The sequence below is a fragment of the Rhinolophus hipposideros genome, assembly GCF_964194185.1.
Source record: "Rhinolophus hipposideros genome assembly, chromosome: 8".
NCBI classification, from domain to species: Eukaryota; Metazoa; Chordata; class Mammalia; order Chiroptera; family Rhinolophidae; genus Rhinolophus; species Rhinolophus hipposideros.
The window spans coordinates 90,317,693-90,342,609 of record NC_138054.1 but is presented as its reverse complement, the minus strand read 5'-3'; the positions used below and the strand labels follow the sequence as shown (position 1 = coordinate 90,342,609).

Genomic DNA, 24,917 nt, shown 5'->3' with positions numbered 1-24,917 from the left:
GTTGGGTCACCACACTCCTTCCCAGGGCCTAACTGTCGTCCCCCCTCTGGCCTTGCTCTCAGGGACTCAGCTTGGAGGGAGCGCCTGGTTCCCTTCCGAGGAAATAGAGGTGGGAGAGAAAGCTTTGTTCTGCTGCTGGGCGATGAGACGTGCCCTCAGCCACTAAAGCCAAACAAAGACCATGCCACAGATTCCGAGGCCACTCCTGACTGTCCCCAGTAAACCTGAAAATCAACTCCCATTCCTTGGTGCTCCTGAGAATGAACACGACCTCTGCCTCTGCAGCGGTCACAGCATTTAGGATGACATGTTGACCGAGGGAACAGATGGCAAAGCCCCAGCTGTCACCAGTTCGGTTTCTATCTTCCTAGGCTGTTGGACGAACCCTGGACCAGTCTGGGATACGGGGACTGGGTAAGGTGGCATCCGACACCCATCACACTGGGCCACGGGTTTCGAGGAATGGAGGTGACCTCCCCGGAACGTCAGAACTGACAGCTGCTGGGGCCACTCAGCCCTGCCTGCTGTGCACGGTGCAGGCCTCCTGAAGACGTGGAGGACAGGAGCAGATGTCCTGAGTTGGGGGCACATTCGAGGCGCACAGGGCCTCAGGGGGACTTACGGGAGGTGACTGAGGTCATCATACTTGAAAATCCCTCACTGCTGAGGGTGCATCATGGATCCTCTTCCACTCAGCGAGTGTTTACTGAGCACCTACTGTGTATGTCCCAGCACCGGGCCAGGTGCTGGGCATGCAGCCGAGAAAAGCCTGTCCTGAAGAAAGTGTCACAACACCCACGCCTGCACCCTGCCCGCCCCACCGTAGCCTGCAGCTCCCTCCCCCTGCCATCTCTCTCCCCTGCGGTCTGACTCGGTCCAGTGACCCTTTGCTCACAACACCTGCCCCACCTGCCCGGCTCTCTGCCTCCAGGAAATGTTCATCAAACCCACACAGCTGTCCCGGATCATCTCGGGGTGGTGGTGGGGGGACCTTACCTGGACTCCAGCCTGAGGCACAAGTGCTGCCCAGGTCAGCAGCCCCAGAACTGCGCCTGGGCCTTGTCGATACTGCCACCTGGTGGCCAAGACTGGGAGTGGCAGTGAGGACCAAGTTTCAAATCTTTTGTGGCAAGATGTGGGACGAACATGGGCCTGGGAGTGTGACAAGCGGTGGTCAGGATCATTGAAGACATCGGCCCTGAAACAGCTCGGCAGTTTCGTCCATCTCAGAAATCCTCCCTGGGCCGAAAGGGTCTTCTAAGAAGTGCCTTACAATTCTGTTTTAATCTAACTCAACATTGGGTGTCCAGGTCCTAGGGCTTCACCAAAGGCCAGAATTGTAAAGTTGACCCCCACCCCGGGTGTAACCAGGGCTGGAGGACTCCCAGCAGGCACAGCTGATGGGGGGAGGGAGGGTTACTAGAAACTTGCAGGAGAAAGAGGAGTCCCTTCAGGCACTGCGGCAGGGGTCCAGCTCCCTAGAGCAGCTAAAAACCTTTGTATCTGGTCACCCAGGCCAGCTTGGCAGCACATATGCAGTGTTCACCAAGGAGACCTCCTCCGCAGGGCCTGTTCGTTCCTTCAGCAAGTAGTTTTGGAGCTAATGCCTTCCACCCGCTAGAACCTGGTGCTGGGGAGGAGTAGCCAGGGGTCCATGCTGGTAGAGCCAGGTCCCTTTTGCAGACTGGGTCCTTGACATGCCAAAAGGAAGTAAGTACAGGTGACTTGGAAGCTGGTCCTGGCAAAGACAGCCAGCCACCAGAGAAACCACCTGGGGTTGCAGCAAAATAAATTTCTAGGGCCCAGCATTGGAGCTGCCAGAGCTCTCTGGGGCAGCTGGGAACCCAGTGAGAATGCAGGGCGAGGACACCTCAGATCCTGAGAGCACCAAGGACCGAAAATGCAGGACAGAGAACCAGCGAGGGTGGTGAACGCCAGGGGAAAGCCCACACTGCTGCAGGAGGCTGCGCCCAGGCCACAAAGGGGCCGTGTGCTCCATCCACAGTGGCCCATGCAGCTTGCGTGGCCCAGCTCCGGCCAGGCCCTGCCTTCAGAGGGAGCTCCAAGCATCAGAGGGCTCACGTTATCCTGCAGCAGGAACTAGCCCCCCACAGGCTTGACTGGCTGATTCTTTGTCCATCAGTGTCTTCACGGGCTCAGGGGCAAGGGCTTGCTCAGGGGTCCAGTGTGGAAACACTTCCAATGGTCTTGGGGACTGTTAGCTGCACTCCAGATGTCGGGGTACCTGGTCCCGCTGACTCCATAGCTCTGAGCCTGTGCTGGTCCCTAGGATTTACTGTGTGGTTGGGGAGACTGTAAGGCCTGAGGCTAGCGAGGGGCTCCTGGCCCGGACGTGCTCCCATGCAGCTTTGCCCCTCGCCACCAGTTGCTGGCGTCCGCACTGCACAGCTCCGCGGACCAGGCATGACAGTTCCCCAACTCCATGCCAACATGGGAGGTCACTGCTGATTCCCCTGCTGTGCATCTTAAGCCAGTGGGTGACCTCAACTTACCCAGGTGGTGCCCAGCTGAGGTCCCGCTTATCACATTGGCACCACGCACCCAGCTACACCGCTCAGTTCCATGGAGGCCCTGAAAGCACCTTTCTCTTAGCCTGTGCTGCACTGGAACCACAGGGGCTGCTGAGCCCAAGCCCAGGGGCCACCACAGGGACCAAGGGGTAGAGGGGTACCCGTGCCAGTTCATCTGGGGTCCAAGAGCTGAGGGCCTGCCTGGGGGCACAGCTGCTGGACAGTAGACCCTTTGTCCCCTTACAAATCCACGTCCATCAGGGCAGGCCCCTGCCTCAGAATGGGTACATGGCAGGGTGGTGACAGTGGCCATGCCGGAGAAGCAATTACAACCCGTGCAGCTCTGGTGAGGGCCTCGTCTGCAGCGTCAGTCTACGTATCCATTCAGACTTTTGGTCTTTTAGTTTAACTTCTGAAATGTGCATAAATTTATGCCCACTAAAAATTGCAGTTTTATCCACAGCAAAGATGGCTCCTGGGTTCCAGCTGTTCACCATCCCCTCTGCCGCCCCATCCCTTCTCGTCCATGACCCAGAATGACAGTTGCGTGTGCCCCCCACAGCTGGTCTGCAGGATTCCTGGCGATTTTCCCGAGGCCACTGATGTGTATGCCCCTCGGGCCACCCTTGTGGCCATCCAAGCTTCCCTGTGCCCCACACTAGGTAGTGCCACCGTGCTGTTCCCCGGGCCACCACTGCAAGCGAGGAGCCCTGCCTGGCTTATCAATAGTGAGTGCTCTGGGGTGCCATGGCTGCACCTCCCAACACGTACGGAAACGCACAGACACACCAGATGGAAAGACAACCCTATGGGTTCCCAGGGAGTGTCGGTCTCTGGAAGAAGCCTGAGCCCATTCTGATGACTGCTGCCCCTCAGGCCACATCCCCCCCCCCCACCTCAGCTAGGCTGCATCCTGGGGGGCGGGGGGAGAGGCAGATTAGGGACAAGGTGGGAGGTGCAGCCAGGAGGCGGCCACTGTACCTCCCCTAAGCAGAGGAGCCGTAAGGCCACACACCTCGGAAGGTGTCCCCAGAGGGGTGGGGTGCGTGGCAGGCGGAGACAGGATCTGGGGAGAAGAGGGTGCTCTTGTCCCACTGCAGGTCGACTCTTTCAAGTCAGCAGGGGGGAGGGTCCCCGAGAGCAGATGTACTCACCTGAGAAACCCTTCCTCCCGACAGCACGAATGTAGATCTTTCTGGAAGCTGCTTTGAAAGGAAACTGTGCCGGCAGCAGCTGAGCAGACTGGCGCTGCCCCGGCCCACCGTGGGGACCTAGGCAGGGGCGGCAGCCCACCTCCCCACCCAGCCCCAGGAAGGAGACACAGCACGCTGGTCAGCACCCAGCTTTGTAGTGTAGCTTGGTTTTATTTATGTCCACAAATATTTCCAAAAAATTACAAAATACTCAAATGGAGAGAACACAGAAGTCACGATTTCTGGGTCTACTCTGTTCACACTGTGTTATCTCATGGCAAACTACTCATATATACATTTAGCTTCAAGATATATATAAACGGAGCAAATCAGAATGTACACTCTGCTCTGCTTCTGCCGCGTGAGACGTGACGCTCAATCTTGACGACACGGAACAAGACACATACGAAACACGGAAAAGCAAAACCGAACTGCCAACGAAAGGAGGGAAAATGCAAAAGGAAACCAAGGGGGCGGGCTTCGGAGGCGCCGTGAAGGTGCGGGCCTCCTACACTGCAGCTGACCAGGTGAGGATTTCAGGATGCGGGCTTTTAAATGAAGACTCAGCGCTTCACCTTGGCACGTGGAGGGAAAACCAAAACCTAACAGGAAAACACCTTCAGACAATTTTCAATACAGACTTCAAAGTACTTCACTCTCTCTCTTCTTTGGAAAAATGGATGATAGAGAGGAGATAAAGAAGGTTTAAGTGAATGGTAGGCATTGCGTTCTACCAGAAGGAAAACAAAAGGTGGGAGAGAAAGTGGGGTTCGGTGCGGAAGCATGCCGGGCCTCAGCAGCCCGTGGGGTGCCCTGCAGGAGAGCAGCCCCGATGGCACATCACCGCCTCCAGAGGAGACAAAGGCCCCTGCCAATGCAGCCACAGTGTGGTAACAAAGGGCTCATCTGAGCTCGTCTCAATAAGAAGTTGAATTTAAGGCAGAAATGGAATGAAAGAAAACGAAAGAAAAAAAACTACAAACATTTTCAACAGACAAAACAATCCTCTACCTGTCCCAACTGAAACCGAACATGGTTTTAATAGAAACGGAAAACACCCCTGATCAGGTTGGAACCCGGAAACTGAATTTGAGCTAACACCTGCTGGTTTCTGAGTCAAAGCGCCAGCTTCTCTTCCTATCCCTATGTGGCTCGGGTCCTGGACACACTTCACGTCCACTAACCCACAGAAATATCTCGTCGTCTGACAATTCTTGGATGTGGCCACCACATCCAACGGCAGAAACAGCCCTCAAGTCTGGAGAAGAGGAATGGAAAAGGTCACATCCTGGCAGAAAGCTTGATCAATGGGTGCAGACAGCCCGAGCCCCCCAGGGTGGCACCTCCCAGGGCAAGTGTGCCCTCCCACTCCACATCTGTGGCTGCGACTCCTGGATGGAGTGGGAATCAGATAGTTTCCCAGTCCGACTTGAGTCACCACGCTCCTGGGGTAGACACCCAGGTCACCACCCAGAACCGAGCCAACCCCAGGGTTTCCCCCACTGGAAAGCAGCCCCAGGCTGTGACGTGGGTGGCCAGGCCTCTCCCCCAGAAGAACCCCGTGGCAACACACACGGAAGAGATTTCTAACAGATTCCTTTGGCAAAGCAGATGTGCTAGTATTTGTAAGGAATCATTTTCTTGAATTTTCTAGAATGTTTGAGTATTAAGAAAGGCAGTTCATCCAGGTCAAATGTGTGTGCATAGAAATCTACAAGGAAACCTACAATCAGACACACAGAAACATGTGCTTTCTATCCCGCAGAGATGGGACAACGGGTGGACCATTAACTCCTGGTGCAAAACGACAGAGGTTCACCCTAACAGATGTCTGCACCGCTGGCAAAGCACAAGCTTGGAACAGGCAGAAGTGAAAATCAAAGCAGCAAAACAAAGAAACAGTTTGGAACATTGGTTCCTGCAAACCCCTGGTGATCACCGCTGCGACCGAATCTCGTCCCAAGCTTTGCCCGTTTGTAATTAGTAACGCCCATCTGTTCCCTTTAATTAAAGGGATAATTATATATAACTTTTTATTAAAAAATCAACTCTGTATTCTGTCAATAGCTGGTAGGAATTCACAATTAGTGACATGGCTGGAAAAAAATAGATCAGAATAGTCGTTTGTGGAAAGAAAAAAAGGCTGTTCTAAAATTATTTACAGACATAAAAAGCCATGCTGCAGAACTTTCTCAAATTATGAAGATTTCCTACAATGTATTAAAATAAAAGATTTTTTAAAAATTATAGCTCTTGGATTCCAAACTCAGATGCCGCCTATCTGCAAACCTTGTGGGCTCTGAAACACACGGGACTGTGTGTGCGCACAGTGAAGGGTGTGAGCTGGGTTCTAGCACCTACTGAGAAGTCAACGAAGGAAAAGAAAACGAAAGCCGCACCGCACCCCAAGATTGCCAGGAAGTTTTCTGAATGTTCAGTCCAGTCCAGGACTCGCTAAGTTTCTGGGGGACTGTCATGCACGGAGACCCAAACCAGTCTCAAGGAATCCTTTCTACAAACAAACACTATTATGCTGATACATTTTTAGTTGTGGGTTTTTAAATATATAAAGAAATCTTTAGAAGATATTCTTTTTGCTTTTGCAGATCCTATTGTATGTAAAAAGTCCTGTTTCTCCCCCCAAGAATTGGGGTTTCCACAGCCAGCATTAACAAATAAATAACTTATAACTGCTTGTCACCTTCTTTCTTCAGTCGACTGGAAAGAAAGAGAGAAGAACAGTCAGCATCGGGCCTGGGCAGGAGCACAGCATTCGCTCAGGGTCCCAATGTCGCAGGCAGCTTCCCGCGCAGCTGACCCCGCGCCCACCTCCCTGCTACCAAGACAGCTCCTCGAGGGGGCTCCTCTAGGACCACAGGCCAAGGCCTGATGGAGCCAAGGCGGAGTGGCGCTGTGGGTAAGTGGCCCCCAGGTAGGGTAGGCAGACCCTGGGCTCAGCCAGCCTGCCCCTCCCGAATCACCTGTAATAATCTTCCTGACTTGGTAGGTGGCCCCCATGCATGTGAGGGTGTCCATGCAGCCACTGCTGCTCCATGGCCAGTCTCTGCAGCTCAGCCGACTGGGCGTGCATGGCCTGCAGCTGGTGGGCCGCCGACATGGGGGGTGGGATGGCCCCAGGCAGGTCTCGTGGGTAGGGGGTGCCTGCCAAACACAAAGCAGATCTGCTATAGAAAGGCCAGGAGAGAGCCTCCCAGGGGAGGGGCAAGAGGCTACTTCCTCAGGAGGGACCTTTACAGTAGCGCCCCACAGGGGCGAGAGATGCCCTAAGTGGCCCCTCCTTCCCCTGTAGGAGGGGGCTCCCCCCTCCGCCTCAGGCTTCAGGCCTCCGCCTAGTGTTCCTTCTTCAGAGAGGCTTACCTCCGAAACCCTCAGTGTGAATGTGGAGCCCGTTACTCCTTCACTGCCTACCCCCACCCCCAGCTCTGAGGGCAGGGGTTTGCAGCCTTATTCCCAAGTGAATTCCCGACACACAGCAGGTATTTGTTGAATATGAGTGAATGAACATGACCTCAGACCAGATCCCTACGCCAACTCTCACACTGGACTCCTCCTATCCCAGGTGCATTCTTACCAAAAACTGGGTGACGAAGCATCTCATGTTCATGGGGGGGCTGTCCAAGCAGAGGGTTGGGGAGAGTGCCAGGGGGATAGGGAAAACGAGCCAAGTGAGGGCCAGCGGTCAGAGGGTCGACCAGCGGGTGAACCGGGCCTGCGGAACCTAGAAAAGGGCAGAGATCCGGATACAGGTGGTGCATGGTCATGGGGCTCTCAGCGTTTGCCCTTCTCGGCTAGAAGCGCTGGCGGCGGCGTCCTCATCACCGCTGGCTCCTGGTCACCAGGCCCACCAGTAACCCTGATCCGAAGTCACTAGCAACTCCCCTCCCCCCTTTCCACACACACCTGCAGTGGAGCTCCAGAAGGAAAAAAGAAGAGCTGACTTATCTCCTCCTCCACCCCTAGGCACCCCCTACAGGCAGTCTCTGGCACCCCATTCTGCTGAGGACCGGGGACCAGCAGAGCCCCCCTGGCCGACCGCTCCAGGCCTGCCTCAGCCAGTGTTCCTTGCTCAGCTGGGGGCTGGACTAGCTCCCCACCCAGGGCTGCCTCCCTGGTCGTCCACTTGCAGAACCCAAAGGACGCTAGGAGCACGCTGTGGGCAGAGATGGGGCTTGGGACCACTGCCCGCTGGCAGTGCCCTCTCCGCTCTCCCTTGGCTGTTCCTCTGCTGGTTGCCTTGAGTGAGCAGCTCACCCCAGGCCCTTTGCACCTGCTCTCCCTCTGCCTGGAGATGCTTTCCTCAGTCTCCAGTGAGCAGCCCTTTCACCCCAAGTCTGCTCACAGGTCACCGACCCGGGAGCTTTTCCCGTGGCCTCTTAGGATCGCCCTGGCCCATGCTCCCGCTCCCCGCTTAGTCCTCCACAACATGGCCACGTGTCACAATCCAGACACGTTCATTGCCTGCCTCCCAGATATGGAAGGCAAACGGGGATGGGGTGCTGCTAACACCTGCAACTGAGTCTGGTACATCACAAGTGCTCAGTCAATTCTTGTCGGATGAACATTGTATGAGCCAATGGCTGTCCGCTTACAGCACACTGGGGCTTAAAAGGCCCACACCAGGTGGCATGAGACTTCCAGGTGTGAGGATCAGGGGGTTAATGCGACAGCTCCTTGGCTCCGTGTGTCAGAGCTGGGGACACAGGTAAGAAGCCAGCTGCGGCCCTGCTCTGCCAACCCTCTCCCCAGCATGGAGGTCTGTGCACGAGGAAGTTCCTGGGTGGACAGCAAGACCAGCCTCTCCTCCTCCCACTCTACCTACCTGGTCTGCAGGGCTTCGGAACGAGCGGGGCTCCAGCTGTGCCCACGTCTGCCTTAGGCTAGCCAGCAGGAGCCCAAGCCTCATTCCCCATGGGGGCTTGCTCCTTTAAGTTCCCACTCAGTGACAACCTGTCGCCACCCAGGTTGCCCCAAGGCCCTCGGTCCTGCCTCCTGCCCTAAACATGCCCCAGTGAGCACAGCCACTGCCCTCCCACCCTGGCCCACCCCAGGCACGGGGCCAAGATCCTAAGCTTCACCGCAGCTCTGGGAGCTGAGGGGCTGAGCAAGACAAAGGCTGAACGTGCGTCAGTGACAACGCGGTTCCTCGGTGGATGCTGAACGTTCAGCTCTGCCAGGAATCAGGAGGGCTTAGGAAAGCGCATCTCCATTTCGGCCCGCACCCCTCCACACCAGCGCTCCCGCCTGGGCACCCACCTTGGTGGAGGGGGTCCTGCTGGTGGAGGTGCAGGTGTGAGTGGATGTGTGAGTGCTGATGATGGTGTGGAGTCACGTTGAACATCTGCAGTCGGGCCAGAGGGTCACTGGTCAGTGACGCCATGCGCTCGGCGTGGATCCGCTCAGCCGCCAGTCTATCAGGGTAGCTCATTTCAGGCCGCAGCTGGGGGCCCGCCAGGGCCAGTCTCTCCCTCTCCAAGGGGTTCAGGCCCGGGTGGAAAGAAGCGAAAGGGTGGGGGCCCGCAGTGGGGGGGATGGTGAGGGCGCTGTGCCTGGCGAAGTGCTCCATGGGGTTGGTGGCCGGATGCAGGGGGTCCAGCTCCGGGGGCTTCACCTCAAAGCCCGGCTTCATCCTCTCCCGCAACTCGCGCTCCCGGATCTCCCGCTCCCGGAGCTCCCGCTCTCGGAGCTCCCGCTCCCGGATGGTGGGGTCCACGTTGTACAGGCCGGGCATGTGGTAGGCCAGCAGGGGGTCAGTGGGATTGAGGGGCACGTAGAAGGGGTGGTTGCGGTTGGTGGGCGACATGACGTGGGGCCGAGCGTACTCGCTCAGAGTCCGGAGGGCAGGCGTGTCGGGCCCGATGTACGGGGGCACAGCAGCGATGGTGGTGGGTGGTGGCTCAAAGGATGGCCGCATGTGGCCGGGACCACCGAGCTGGGGATCGCTGAGGCGACCTTCATGTGCTGAGCTGGACGCCTTCTGCTGAAGGAAAGAGGGTGTGAGGGGTGAGGTCAGCTGCTCAGGGGTCTGAGGAGATAAGCGCCACCCTGCTGCCATCCTGCCAACTCGGTCCCTCCAGACCAGCACCGAGATCCGTCTCCCAGCCATGGTCCAGACCCAGCTGTGACAGTCTCCTTGGTGCCCTAGATAGGTTCGTGTATCTGTGAGACAAGGTGCTGCATAGGAGAGGGTGTGTGTGTGTGGGTGTGGGGCTCCCCACTGCAGAGGCAGGGGCCGTGTGGCCCAGCCTACAGGAGAGCCCCCGGGTGGGGCGGCCAGAGGGATCTGAGGTGGCTGGGGATTGCCCCAGTGCCCGGCTCGCCTTCCCCTTAGCTTCTCTTCCGTTCCTTCCTTCGAGTAAGTGAGACACAAGTGTACAGTCCTGCTCTGAGGCAGCCTGGACATGCCAGGGCCAAGGGAGGGGTCGCATGGCGCGAGTCTGGGCAAAGAGGGGCCCAGGGCTGGCTCTGGTGGGCACCAGGGTCCCATCAGTCGCTCAGGGATGAGCGGCACTCTCAGAAAAGCCTGGGGATGGGGTTCAAACATAACCTGACCCTCCAGCTGCTGTGGAAATGAACTGTGGAACAACTGTCACACAAAGCAGGGCGGCCCCAGGGTCCCCAGCCTGGCATGACCAGGCCCCTCCCGCACACATGGGCCGCCTGCCCAGCCGAGCACTCACGGCCGCTCGCTCCGCCTCCCGCTCCCGCTCGCGTTCTCGCTCCTTCTCCTTCTCCTTCTCGCGCTCCCGCTCCTCTCGTGCTTTCTGCTCTGCCTCCCGTTTGGCCTTCTCAATGGCCTCCTCCCTCTTCTTGGCCAGTTTGGATCCAGCCAGAGGCATGAAGTATAGGTCTGTCCGCGCACACGAGTTGTAGCCCCGATCCAGATGTTTGTAGAACCTGAAAGACGCCACATCTCTTGCTGGGGCCCCTGCTGAAGCCGAGCCCTGCCCCCCGCCCTGCACAGGCTCCTGGGACCCGTACCTGGCTGACTGACTGGCGTGGCTGGGGGTGTCCACCACAGTGGGCTCGGGGGACGGGCTCCTAGGCGGGGGTGGAGGACTCTCGGGCTCCTCAGCGTCATCCAGAGCTTCTTCCTTGATCTGGACGGTGGGGAGCGGGCAGCCTGCCCCCCCAGGTGCGCTACCTCCCGAAGAAACAGCAGCAGAGCAGGGTGGCTGGGCTGATGGGCCAGGCCCCGCAGGTGGGGTGGAGGTGGAGGGGCAGGTTGGAGGGGTGATGGGAGGAGGGCCCCCAGGGACAAAGGGGTGCTGGGTGAAGGGGGGTTGAGGGGGCACCTGGTGGAGTCCTGTGGGGGGGTGGGAGGCAGCGCCAGGAGGAAGGCTCTGGGTCAGCACCGGGGGCTGTGCAGGAGAGGAGGGCAGTGGCTGGCTCTGAGGCATGAGCTGCAGGGGTGGAGGGTGGGCTGAAGGGGGGTGGTGTGTGGACAGGGAGCTCAGGGGCTTCAGTGCTGGAGGGGGTGGGAGGTTGGCGTTCATGGAGAAGGGTGAGGGCCCTGAGAGGTGAGGTGGGTGCTTGTGGGCCTGCGGTGCTGGCAGCTGGGGGATGGGCGTGGTGGGCGGGGGCTTGATGTGCGGCATGGCCAGGGGTGCTGGTGGCAGGGGCTGCTCCCGTGGGGGCTGCTGGGGCTGCAACGCTGACTGAGAGGCTGGGGGCTGCAGGGAGGGGTGAGGGTGAGCGGCAGCCTGGGAGGCCTGAGGAGGGAGGCCAAAGGGCTGCGGGGGGCCTGGGTGTGGCAGCAGGGACCCGGCCTGCAGGCTGTGAGGGCCGGGTGGGCCCTGACTGTGCAGGGGGGGCTGGGTATGAGGCGGGGCGGAGGTCTGGCCGGCTGGCCCGGTCAGAGGCTGCAGCGGGGCATGTGGGGAGGGCAGCCGCTGTGGGTGTAGGGCAGGTGCCTGCTGGACATGGGCGTGGGGAGGGGCTGCTGGAGCCTGGCTGGGCGGCTGGGAGGCTGACGGGGAGCCCTGTGGAGGGCCTGCAGCGGCAGAGGGTGTGGGCCCTGGTGTTGGAAGCTGGGAGGTTCCCAGGGGGGCCGCGGGAGCTGGAGCAGCCGCACTAGAAGCCTGCAAGGCCGGGGGCTGGGCCTGAAGCATCTGCTGCTGGGCAGAGGAGTCCGAGTCACTCTCGTTGTCCTGGGGACTGGGGATGCTGGGTGACGTGCTGCGATTGTCCTGGTCGATGTCTTTGGGGTCACTGCTGCCCTCATCGTTGACACTGCGGCTGTCGGAACTCTCTCCCTCGCCTTCGGATGGTGAGTTGGGCCGGCTGATCTCCTGGGGCCAGAGAAGGGAGGGAGGAAGTTCTAGGAGGGCAGGGCGCCCACCAAGCTGGGCCCCAAAGACGAGGGCCTGCCCTGACCCAGCCAGTCTCGGGAGCCACGTTCGCCTCCTCCCTGGGAGAGAGGGCACTGCCTCCCCAGGGAGAATTGGCTGGGGGCTCCTCAAGGGGCATCACTGCCAGCTGTAGTCAACAAGGCTCGCTGCAAACCTCACCTGGGTTTTCGTCTTCTTGCAGCTGGTCCTGTCGGCCTCCTCGGTGTCAGAGGCCAGCTTCTCCCGCTGGCGCTTGGTGTTCTTCAGTGGGGACGAGGCTTCCTCCTTCACCTTCTGTGGTGGGAAAGCACGAGGAGGATCAGGTTTGGGGAACATGAGGGCTGGGGACAGACTCCTGAGCTCAGCCTGGAGCTCACCTTGCTCTCGCATTCTGAGCTCCAGCTTCAGAAGCAAGACAGCTCTGGAAGAGACCAGCCAGAGCCAGGAAGGAACAAGTATCTGGGGATGGGAGTAACTTGCCTTTGGGAGGAGAGAGCCTCTCAAATTACCACCCACCCTCTGTCTCTGAGGCCTCCGGACCCCCAAAGGTCAGTGGTAGGAGCTCAGCTGGAACCCCTTTCTCCAGGCCCCAGCTGGTAGCCCTAGGCCAGGGAGCCTCCAAAGAGGACCTGCGGCCAAGTCTGAAGAAGCTGGGCTCCCACTCCAGCAAGCCCCAGCCCCCGCCCCCACGCCTCACCTTGGCCGACTTCTTCACCGTCTCTGCTTTACTGTCATTGCTGGAGGTGCTGGCAGCGCTGGGGGAGTTGCGGCCGCTGGAGCGGATGTCTTCATTGATGGGCGAGGCGCGACCATCAGGGCTGGCTGGCTGCTTCTTTCGACCACTGCGCAGTGTAGACATCTGCCCACCCAAACCGGGGGTTGGTGAGATTGGACCCCGGTCTCCACATGGGCCACCTGAGCCCAGCTCACACGCAGGAGCATCAAGAACAGAGCCCACCATTGGCCTCATCGCAAATCCCAGCCCCTGGCAAACAAAAGGCACACCCCCTGGTGTCCCTCATGGCACGGGGTCACTATGGAGCTGAGGGAGGAGGGGGTGAATGGTGGGTTCACACACAAAAGTGAGCGATTCTCACTTAACTCCAAAGCACGCATCTCCAGGAACTGTCCTCAGTGGCGTGTGCTGGAAACGAGCAAGGCTTTCTGAGGGGCAGAAGTCAGTGAGGGCAGTCTACTCTGCCACGTTCTCCAGAATGACAATTATACACAAAGCTGGCTTTAAGTCTCCTTACTCTTTCCATTTATTCCATGTAACTGCCTGCTCTCCCAACCAAACAAAAGAAACACTTGCTGATTCCTGTGACAGGATGGGGAGTGACCCAAAGACACAAGCTGTCAAATAATGTAACTCGCTCCTGAAACCACCAAGCATTTCATCATGTTTTGGCAGTGCGCTGGGGGGCTCAGAAGAGATGGGGGTACAGTGATTCATGCTGGCCCACCTGTGCCTATCTGAGCGAGCAGCGGCTGGGTGGTCAGAGTGCTAGGGTCAGAGGAAGGTATGGTGGCACCCACCTGCCTAAAAGGGCCCCTAGGGAGGCCAGTGCTATAGAAAAAGACCCTGGCGGTGTCCTGGTCCCTGATCAGGGAAAACCCTCGCTCCCAAAGGTCCCTGCCACATTTCCAACCTGGAAAACAAAGTCTCTTTATGAAGAGACTACACAGTGAATTAAAAAAAGAACAACAAATGTATCTGAAAGTTTCCAAAAGTGGGTCAAATATTTTTTTAAAAAGCCTGCAAGTTTCAAATGGCAGAGATGTACCGCACAAGAAGTTAATGGCCCATGGGCCAGGGGGAGGTCTGAGGAACATGGAGCGTGTGCACTGAGGCAGAAACTGAGACCAATGCACCCCACTGACTCGCCAAGGAAGAGGGAGGAGAGAGCTTGGCGGAGAGCCGTCTTCCCAGCCTGCAGGCAAAGCCAGTGCCTCTGGGCAAACCATTTCACCTCCGGGGGTCTGCTTCTCTACCGAAAACAAAACATTTCTCGTCCTCCACCTGCTGGGCACAGCTCCCAGCATCCCAGCAGCCTGGAGACGTGGTCAGGGTGCCTGAGGCTTGGGGGGCTGGCCTGGGGACTCACCGAGCCTCGAGTCCGCCGTGTCCTCATGCTATGCTTCCCACTGAGCCCATCGTCCTCCTCTTTGACGGGCTTGAACATGAAGGGCGGGGGGTCCACGGGCTTCTCGATGGGGGGCAGCTCGCCGTACTTCTTGAAGTGGATCCGGCAGTCAGTGCAGAGCAGGATGCTTTCCCGGCCCCCGTGGTGCCAGTCTTTGGAGGCTGTGAGGGCAGAGCCCGGGGGGGTAGGTGGTGCCCTCAGAGACAGACGTCCTTGGGGGCATCGGAGCAGGGGGCCCCTCTGTGGGCTCCACCAACCCTGGTGCCACGAGGCCATGCAGCTCTGGGCTCGGACAGACACCTGATGCTCAGACCGCTCAGGTCCTGGTGCTGCCTGCTCTCTCCCAGGGCAAGACAGGGTTTCAGGACTATTTACTGCCCCCACCTCCCTCCTCTCAGGATACCCAGGAGGAGCGGGCAGCAGGCTCTCCGGAAACACAGGCATCCCCAGACCAACCGTGAGCAAGTCTGTCCTAGCCACTGGTCAGCACTCTGTACTGACTGCTAAGCAGGGCAATGAAATCAAATAACCCTCAAGTAAGCCTGAAGCGCAATCCAAATGCCAGGCCCGAGTGCCTGGAGCCCCGCCAGGAGCGCCCACTTACTGGTGGAGAAGCAGTGGCGGCAGGCGTACCCCTTCAGCTCCTGCTCGCTGTCCTCGCTGTCAAAATCATCCTCGCTGGCCGAGCTCAGGTCCACTGGCATGGTGGGCACACAATGGGGGGAGGGGACACCGTCACACTCGGCAAAGACCGGGACCACTTGTGACTTCTGGCTGCCTCAGGCTCGGAGCCACCAGTCAGAGTGGCCCAGGACGCTGCGGTGGGACTGATTTCCTCAGGGCCAATCATCAGAGAAAGAACTTATATGTGAGAGGGCGGGCCTGCCCTGCTAGATTGTTGGGGGCTGATGTCACACCTGATTCCGGGGGGGCAGGCACAGCCACACCTGGTGAAACTGAACAGGGTGAAGCAGCATCCACGAGGCCTCCTAAGGACGTGCCTCTCCGTCAAGTGCCACCCCCACTGGCCCTGGATTACTAGATCACTTCCTATTTGCATGTGCAACCAAAGGGACCCTCAGAAGTCCATGCCCTGGGCCAGGACAGAACCACACGGCACGACGGCTGTGCTGGTTGTGGGGGATTAACAAGCTGCAGGGCTTCAGTGTCAGATGGCACGTCGCACTGGGACCAAGAGGAGGGTGTTGGTATAGCAGGAGGCAAAGTGGAAAATGTTAATCTGATCCAACTGCTGCCACAACAGCCGCACAACGGAACTCCAACAGCACACCAGCCACTACATGGAAAACCTGCTCTGAAGGTATCAAAGCAGCCCAGGCCAAGGCCAAGACTTACACTTTGGTAAAAAAAACTGAAATGACATTGAGTTTATTAGAAAAATTGCAAAGTATGAGTAATCTGTGAAACCCCCTACCAAATCCCTCAAGTCAGTGTGACCCTTAGGCCGGGCTCTGTGCGTGCACACAGTTCCCTGCGTCATATGCTCCTGCCTGTCCTGTAACAAGGACGTCTATGAGGGCAGGCCCAGAGCTGGGATAGTGTGTGGCTGCGTGGGAAAAGTCCCCCACTTACAGAATTCACTGGAGGGGGGTCTGGAAGGCGTGTTGACAGGTGTGGATGCAGTGCGGGTCTTAATTCTTCTGAATACGGCCTGTCTGCGGTGCCTGCGATGGGCCCGTGAGCTGGCGGCTTCAGGGGTTTTCTTCCAGTAGTAATAGAAGGTAATTAGTTCCCCCTGCAACAAAGAAGGGCTAGCTGTGAGGGAAGTGCCCACAGGGGTTGGCTTTTCCATGTCGCCCCCTCCTGTCCGGAGCAGAAGCGCAGTTTATAATAGCTGTGTTAGAGACCAGGACAAAGCCCCACCTGGGGCTTAAAATGGAAACACAGCTGCTGAGCTGCCTGAAATCTGGGAGAACGGGGTCTGTCACCTCAGTCCAGTGCAGCTAACTTCTAGACATTGAGACCACCCACTCATTTAACAAGTATTTGTTGGGTGCCTACTATATGCCAGACGCCACCACCGTTCTAAGCACGGGAGGTGCAGCAAAAAGCAGTGGACAGAAAGTCCTTGCCCTCTAGCTGTGTGTGTACGTGCATGAGCACACGCGTGCACCGAGGATGTGCTCTTCACCAGCATTCCAGTGCAATCACAAGGATGTGATAAGGAAATGCCTCGTCAGACAGACAACTCCAGAGACAGCCAAGATATAACTGAGGTGCTGGGGAAAGAGGGCCAGGTAGGAGGTCAGGAAGGACGGAAACCCCAAACCTGACTGTCTACAGCCTCCACCCCAACCCGAGTGCCGCACCCGGACAAGCTGGCATGAATTCCTAAAGGCAATGACTGGTGTTCGACAGAGAAAGACTAAGAGGGGACACACACAGCGGTGCTGACACACACATGAAATGCCATATGTCACAGATCAGTCTTTACGGTAAAAGGAGCTACTCTGTTCATGGCCCAGCAGAAAGAGAGGCAAGACATCTTTTCAAAAACTACAGCAACAGGACATGAGCCCAAACACAACTTAAAAAAAAGGGACTTTTGGCACCCTTACCCCCAGGACAGCTGGCGCACCATACACACAAATGGGTGAATGTCATATTCAGCTAACGCTGGGTGACAAAAGACTAATTTCTTTTTAAATTTGTATTACTAAATTTTTCAGTTATAATTGACATTTAATATTTTATATTAGTTTCAGGTGTATAGCATAATGGTTAGTCATTTACATAATTTATGAAGTGATCTTCCGATTAGTCCCCACCTGGTACTATATAGTTATTACCATATTATTGACTATATTCCCTATGCTGTACATCCCCGTGACTATTTTGTAACTGCCAATTAGTACTTCTTAATCCTTTTCCCTTTCTCACCCTGTCACCCAACCCCCCCGTCCACCTAGTAACTATCAGTCTGTTCTCTGTATCGATTGGTCCGGTCCATTTCTGTATTTGTTTTGTTTTATTTATTTTGTTCTTTAGATTCCAGGCATAAGTGAGATCATATGGTATTTGTCTTTCGCAGTCTGATTTATTTCACTCAGCGTTAATAACTCTAGGTCCATCCATGTTGTCACCAATGGTAAGGTTTCATTCTTTTTTATGGCCGAGTAATATTCCATTGTGCATAAGTACCACCTCTTCTTTATCTAATCATCTATTGATGGGCATTTTGGTTGCTTTTATATGTCGGCTATTGCGAATAATGCTGAGTCAACGTAAAGGTGCATATATCTTTATGTTTGGACTTCTTTGGATAAATATCCAGAAGTGGAATTGCTGGGTTATACAGTAGTTCTATTTTTAACTTTTTGAAGAACCTCCATACTGTTTTCCACAGTGGCTGCACCGATCTGCAATCCCACCCACAGTGCACGAGGGTTCCCTTTTTCTACATCCTCGCCAACATTCGTTGTTTGTTGATTTGTTGACGATGGCCATTATGACAGGTGTGAGGTGATATCTCATTGTGGTTTTGATTTGCATTTCTCTGATAGTTAGTGAGGTTGAGCGTCTTTTCATACATCTGTTGGCCATCTGTATGTCGTCTTTGGAGAAATGTCTCTTCAGGTCCTCTGTCCATTTTTCAATTGGATTGTTTATTTTTTTGCTGTTGAGTTGTATGAGTTCTTTATAAAGCTTTGATATTAACCCCTATAATATGTATCACTGGCAAATATCTTCTCCCATTCAGTAGGATATCTTTTTGTTTTGTTGATGGTTTCCTTTCCTTTTTGTTTCCAAAAACTTTGGTTTGATAAAGTCCCATTTGTTTATTTTTTCTTTTGCTTCCTTGCCTGAAGAAGCATATCATAAAAAATATTACTAAGGGTAATGTCTGAGAGTTTACTGTCTATGTTTTCCTCTAGGAGTTTTATGGTTTCGGGTCTTGGTCTTTAATCCATTTTGAGTTTATTCTTGTATATGGAGTAAGAAGGTGCTCTGGTCTCATTTCTTTGCATGTTATCTGTCCAGTTTTCCCAGCACCATTTACTGAAAAGACTGTCTTTACCCCACTGCATATTCTTGCCTCCTCTGTCGTGGATTACATGATCATATAGTTGTGGGTTTATTTCTGAGCTCTCTATCCTGGTTCCACTGTTATATGTGAAAAGACTGATTTCTTAAAACAAACATCCCAAGATAAAATATCTTTACCTTTTAAATAAGCACTTAAAGCAGTGAGAGAGCCTAGATCACCCTGATCTTCTCTAATTCAATAAATATTGTGGAAAGTCAGTTAACTTGGCAGACGAGCGCATGCCGGTAAGTCAGCCTGGGGGAATCCACGTCCCAGCGTGGGAGCTCACTGGCCAGAGCAGCACTCTGCCTCACAGAAGGCTCACTGCCTTGTGAACGGAGGAGGCCAAGAAAGAGAAAAGATTTTGTTCTCAGTGACCTGAGATCTAGCTGGAAATACTAGTGTTGGGGAGACTGAAATAGATAAAGAAGCGCAGATACCACACAACAAATTCTAGCGTACCCAATCAGACGAGGTTTCGTTAAAAACACTCCAGAAGACATGGCCTTGACATATGATGAAAAGTTGGTAGATAAGTGGGCAAATCTTAGGTGGGAAAGTAGCTTCTGCGAAGCAGGTAAGGCATGTGTGCCTAGTACTCACTACCCAGAGTTGGAGTCTATGTGCATTTTCTGAGGAGCTGTTATCAGACCCTAAAAGTAGGGCTGTGATTCAAGAGGAACTTCTGATGGACTTCCACAAGCATATAACATGTACCTCTTGGAGCTGTGGATGTGCTTCAGTCTTTCCAAGCACCACTTAATAAAATGCTAGGACTGCCAGTATTTAACAGGTGAAGCACGACCCCAGGCCAAGGAGGCCAGGACCCAGGCCAATTCCCTGAGATGGTAACTGGACAAGAGGGAAAACGTAGGGACTGCCCTTGAATTTCTGACTTGTTTGTCTACCATGTTATTCTACAAATGTAGGCTGTAATAGTCCCTGCAGTGACCCTAGCATCCTGAGCCCCTAAGGCCATGATCCGAGAACCTCCTGGCTCCTGCCTTTACTTCCTACCTTCCTGACTTGGAATGTCACTTATCTATACTTGGCTGGCTGGAGGGAACAAACTCATTAACCCACTAGGGGTTAAGAGACATGTGATGGCATGAAACTGATCTGGCTCCTGTTTTCCAGTGAGAAAACACAGAACAGAAGCCAAGGAAGGTCACTGTCACCCTCATGTATTTTGTCAGAGTGGTTGGTGTGCTTCATCAGTTCAAAAGGGCAACTGGTACAGGAAATCAGAGCCCAGTCCCAAAGCTAGAAGGAAGAATGAGAAAGTCCAAGCCCCTCCCATCTCCTCTTTTAGTGGAAATTGTTTTAGGGCCAGCGGATGGTAGAGGCCTGGAATAAGAGGAAATGTGAAGCTACAGGAGATGGAAGGAAACAAAAATGGGAGAGAAAATCGGGTGGGAAGGTACTACCAGGGTCTCTGTCAAATCTCAGTCTTACTGATGGTTGTTAAAAAGCAGCCACTCTGACACTTCTGCATACGAGTAGCACTGGTGTGGAATGCAGTATTGCCTCACACGGTTACCAGGGATTATTTCTGTTTCTCAGATATGACTGTTTTGAAAGAGTTTCAAATGGTTTTAAGAAATGGCATAACTTGCAGACTAAAACATAGAAAGCGAGAAATCAGCAAGGGTCCGAGACTGGCCCGACACCAGACAGAAAACAGGCTCAGGAAAAGCCCAGGTTCACAACACTAAACCTTTACTCCTGCACCGTGTCCTCCTCTAGCATGTGAGAAAATCAGGACACAAAAAAGAAACCTAATGTTGAAATAAACATCAACTTTCTGTCACCATTCAAGTAACAGCTTTTAAACAGGAATAAGGACCGGAAGAGATTCCATTATCTGAGTGGCAAGGATCGACAAGCCTGAAGGACCCTCCTCTGGAAGTCTAAAATTAGTTGAGGAAATGAAAGAACATAAATCTCAAAATTCAGGAAGATGGAGGAGTGACCCAAACTCTCATACCCTGGAAATGTAAAATGATCAAACCACTTTGTAAAGCTGTTTGTCTAGTTCTTACAAAGCTAAACAAACATTTGCCATGTGGCCTAGCAATTATTCCACTCCTAGGTATTTACCCCAAAGAAATAAAAACATGTTCAGGCAAAGACTTTTACACAAAGGTTCATAGTAACTTTGAGTAGCCAAAAACTGGAAACAATCCAAATGCGCTTCAATGGAATGGATAAACATAGAACGGTACACCCATTCACTGGAATACTACTTGGCAGTGAAAAAGGAACAAATTATCGACACAGGCAAAACATGGATGGATCAGAAAAACATGTTGAATGAAAGCTGCCAGACACAAAAGGGTACATACGGTATGATTCCATTCTAGAAAAGTCAAACCTATAATCACAAAAAGGAAATTAGTTGTTGCCTGTCGTCTAGAGACAACTGCTTGTAAAGGGACTTCTGGGGTGATGGGAATATTCTATAAAATAATTGTGGTATTTACATTGATTTACACACTTGTCAAAAGTCATGGAACTGTGCACTTAAAGTGGGTACATTTTTATGGTGTATATATGATATGCATACCGATCATACATCAATTAAGTTGACCACAAAAAATCCAGACCAGGTTTTATGAGCTGCCTCTCAACCACTGTACTGTCCACGAAGGGATTAACCCTGGAATGGAGCAAATCTAGGAGGATTAGAAATAGCATACTGGTGACTGCATGGGTGGCTAGGTCTTGAGCACAAACAAAAGAACATGTCAGGGAAAGCTTTAGTTCTACAAATAGGGAGTGAAGCAGCTCGAGCCTCAGCAGGAATGAAGTCAATTGAACTTTAATCAAACATGCAGAGTGTGTTCTGCAGAGACCCCGCAGCACATAAATTCGGGGAACAAAAGCTGCTGCAGAAATCAATAGCTTACTGAGACATTAACACAGGCAACCATTGATCAAACGGCGGCTCCGCAGAGGCAGCCTTGCAAATTAGCTCCTGCAAGCAAACACAGGGGTATCAACGTTGTCGACACGAATGGCCTCTAATGACCATTTTGTTCCCGTGCTCTCACCTCATCTCACAACAAGGCCTCACAGTCTACACCCCTCACATCATGAGGCTATAATTGCACACAGCATGCGAAACGAAACTGGTTTAGTGCCTGGGCAAAGAAGGAAAGGAAAGGGGGCGAAGTCATCTCCAATCGACAGAAGCGCTCTCATCCACTGGTCTATATTTAGCAGGTTCTCTTTCTCTTCCTCTCCTCCCTCCCCAACTCTCTGCCTTTTCTTTCAGTGGAGGGTCCCCTGGATTTTACTAACAGGTCATATGCTATGCACAAAGCCACTGGCAATAGGGATTGGCTCCTGGATTTAGGTACCAGCCTTCCGCCGCAGGCTCTCTACACAGCAGGGCTGCTTCTTCCCACCTAGCTGGGTTTAGAGAAGTAGACACTATTAGGTTTCTCAGATTTCCTATCAAAATAAGGACGAGGGGTGGGTAGTGCCATGCATGGAAGAATGAGAAGGAAGACGAAATAAGGCTCTCAGCTCAGTGCAATATACGGGTGGGGTGGGGGCTGGGAGGAAAGACAATGAGACATATTAGAGTCAGGCTGACAAACGCTCCCGCCACCAGCAGACAGCTGGGTCGTGGGCCGCTCCTGGAATCCAGAAGCTTCCTGGGCTCGGGCCCCCTGGACTCCGCAGGGAGAAAGGCCCCCCTCCTCAGCCATTTTACTTCTGTGCCTGCCTGTGTTATGCTGTGAGTCCGGCAAGTTCACTCAGCGTCCTGGCCCCACTGCCTGGGCCATCTGGGCTGAAGCAACAGGGGCAGGCTGCTCAGGCCTGCCAGGTCGCCTCCTACAGGTGGCTTTTCAGGTATAAACCCATTTCAGGTTAAGAGCTGCTCGTATGGCCTGGGCCCAGTTCTGCCTTACTTTGGGAAAACAACAGGCTGAGACTTGTTCCAGGGGCACCCCACAGCATGTGTGTCGTTACAAGCAGACATGGGGGGAAGAGGCTGGAGGTGGGAGCTGACAGCCCTGCTGCAGGAGACAACCCGATCGGGTCTCTTTCCTGTCTCACAAGCAGATCGATTTACCTGCAGGCATTTGGTAAGCTAAAAAACTGTCCCCAAACATAACTGCTATTTAATTTCCCGCAGGCATTGCAATGCTAAGGGAGAAGAACCTGTAACCTGTCCTGCCCAATTAAAAGGTAATTTCTTTTTTAAAGTTGAGATATGCTACATGTCTTCTCTCTAAGGGACCTCGGGGAAATGAAAGCGCAGAACAGATCGCTGAAGAGCAAAGGCACTGTGAGCATTTCAGGTGTCAAAGCCTCCTTCTCAGCAAGCATGTCTGTCCCCAGGACGGAGCACTGCAGCTGGCTCCCCACTCCCGGGTTCTCTCATGCCTGAGCCCAACACTAACTCCTCAGACAGGAGCCCTCTGGGGGGCTGACGTGCAGGCAAGAAGAGGCAAGCAATTATTCTGGTCCCATATCAGAAGGATACACCCAAGATTGAGTCTGAAATTTTGTGATTATAACCTATTACTGCCACAACCACCCAAAGAAGTGTGGACAGCGAGGCGGGGGTGTATGAGGGAAGATGAGGTCCAGGGACCCCACCACCCAGAATCCGGGGTACCTGCAGGCTGCCATCTACCAGGTCTTCTCGTTACAAGCCAAGGAAGGCCTCGTTTTTCAGAAACAACCTTGTACACATTCCCCTTTCCGATCACTGTAGTACACGGCAGTGCTCCTTTATCTTCCATTCTCACAACATGGTCTGTGACCAGCAGGAAAAAAAGAATGACGACCACTGGCCTCCCAGTTATGCTAAGGAAGGCCCTGGAAAACCAATGTTGTCCTCCTTGCACACAGAAGAATGGGAAGGGGCTGCAGGAAAGAAGGACTCTAATCAGGGTCCCCGCATGTAGGGTGTGCCCAGGTGCCAGCCTCAGAAGATACCCAGCAGAGACTGCCCACAATGCCTCCTGTGCTGGTGAGGGAAAGCTGCAGTTAATTTCTTCACCACCAAAGTTTCAAAAGGCATCCTTTGTGGGCCAAGTACCAGCTACTAAAATGGGGGCAGAGGAGGTGGGGACCAGGGAGGCAGCCTGGAAGCTGCTCATGGACGGCGGCATCAGAATCCACACATCCTTGTGGAGCCCACTGACCGCTGTCAGCTGAGAGCACTGCAGTGTGATGGGACAGGACCCCCAGGTGGCAGGGCTGACAAATGCGCAACTCTGCACGGGTTAGAAAGTGAGCATTTGGAAGAAATTCTCGTATTTCTTTAAGACACACATTAACTGTTCCGATACTAACTAAACATTTTAAGACGTATATGTAGAGAAAGCTCAGCGAGATCTCAATATAATGCCATCAGTCTACAAGCTGATGTACAATCAGGTAGAATCAAGGCATTCTGCTAAAACTTTCATTTTGAAGAATGTCCTTTAGTCACCATCTGGCTCCTCCTTTGGTGGTCCAGGTAAAGAGGGTGAAGAAACCCACCCTGTATGTTTGAGGTAGAACAGAGATCTAAAAAAAAATTTTTTGAGGTTTTTTTCCAAGGAGAAGTTCCAGAAAGCAATGAAACAAGGCCCCAAACCCAGGCGGGGCAGGATGGAGGAGGAAAGATGGTGCAGAGCTGCTTCTCAGACTTGGTTCCCCAACACAGGCCCTGAGGAAATGAGACTGCCTGGGAGCCGGTACCAGGACCCCAGCACGGGACGTGTCCCCTGGGAAGACCTGCTCTAACTGGAGTGCTGTGACTCTGCGGCCGAGCTTGGTCCTCTGACATCCGTGACCACCCTGCCTGGAAATCACAGTTGAATTGTTCCTTGGCAAAAACTACTAATTCAAGGGTAGCGAAGCAGTCAGTAAAATTTCCTGGCACAGACTCCTATGCAAGTCATTCTTTCCTGTCGGTCCCTGAGGACTGAAGGGCTGATGTGACAACTGCTCAGAACGAGGGCGGTGAGGAGCCAGGCCCTGGACAGCGCCCTCAGCCATGTCAGAAGCAGCCACCTTTACTCCTCTTTTTCTAGCAGGCAACGGTCGTCTTCCGGCCATGACTATGGTAATTAAAGCAGGGCTCTCCCGGGCTCCTCCTTCTGTGAACCAGGCGAGTCCCCCCTAGTCCCTAAAGGAACCCCGCCACTGTCAGCAGCTCTGCTGCTGCTCCTCATTACCGCCCCCTCTCGTCTCAGACTGCATGTGCCGGGGGACGACCTGAGAAGGCCCGGGCCACAGTCATGGCCTCCTGTGTGCACAAGGCCGGAAAGGCACCCAACACGCCACACAGAGGGAGCCCTGTGGGGTAGATAGGCTGCTTCTGGGGAAGGCAATCCCTCTACCCACCTGCAGCTCCACTCCCGGGGAAAGGCAAAGGGAAGGGAAGAAACAGAAGACTCTGGAAGCATGTGGTGTCTCCTGGGTTTCACTGGTAATGACGAGGCCGTAGTAAGACACTCAGAGAGCTGTTCCTGAACCAGGCACTTCCCCTACCCAGCCACCCCTTTTTGTTTTGTTTTTTTTACAATTAGTACTACCACACATTTGTACATTGTGAAGGAAGTGGAGCAGACTTAGTGCGTGTATTTTTGTAAACCAAACCGTAATGAGATTTCCTAATTCCAGTTGCTTTAGTTGCTGACCTC

General features: G+C 54.1%; 1 protein-coding gene across 2 annotated transcripts in view; it reads right to left on the bottom strand.

The window, feature by feature from the left end:
• Positions 1 to 3,864: 3,864 nt before the first annotated feature.
• The window catches only part of RERE (arginine-glutamic acid dipeptide repeats), a 280,788-nt gene continuing 259,735 nt past the window's right edge, over positions 3,865 to 24,917 (bottom strand). For both annotated transcript variants that reach the window (XM_081057650.1, XM_081057651.1), the window contains 11 exons: positions 15,810 to 15,972; positions 14,821 to 14,913; positions 14,178 to 14,377; positions 12,770 to 12,931; positions 12,253 to 12,366; positions 10,724 to 12,033; positions 10,423 to 10,639; positions 8,999 to 9,722; positions 7,317 to 7,463; positions 6,706 to 6,886; positions 3,865 to 6,442 (listed from right to left, as the gene is read on the bottom strand). In XM_081057650.1, the coding sequence (XP_080913776.1) occupies positions 6,409 to 6,442; positions 6,706 to 6,886; positions 7,317 to 7,463; positions 8,999 to 9,722; positions 10,423 to 10,639; positions 10,724 to 12,033; positions 12,253 to 12,366; positions 12,770 to 12,931; positions 14,178 to 14,377; positions 14,821 to 14,913; positions 15,810 to 15,972 (3,345 nt within the window). In that variant the 3' untranslated portion in view covers positions 3,865 to 6,408. The remainder of the gene's footprint in view (positions 6,443 to 6,705; positions 6,887 to 7,316; positions 7,464 to 8,998; positions 9,723 to 10,422; positions 10,640 to 10,723; positions 12,034 to 12,252; positions 12,367 to 12,769; positions 12,932 to 14,177; positions 14,378 to 14,820; positions 14,914 to 15,809; positions 15,973 to 24,917) is intronic.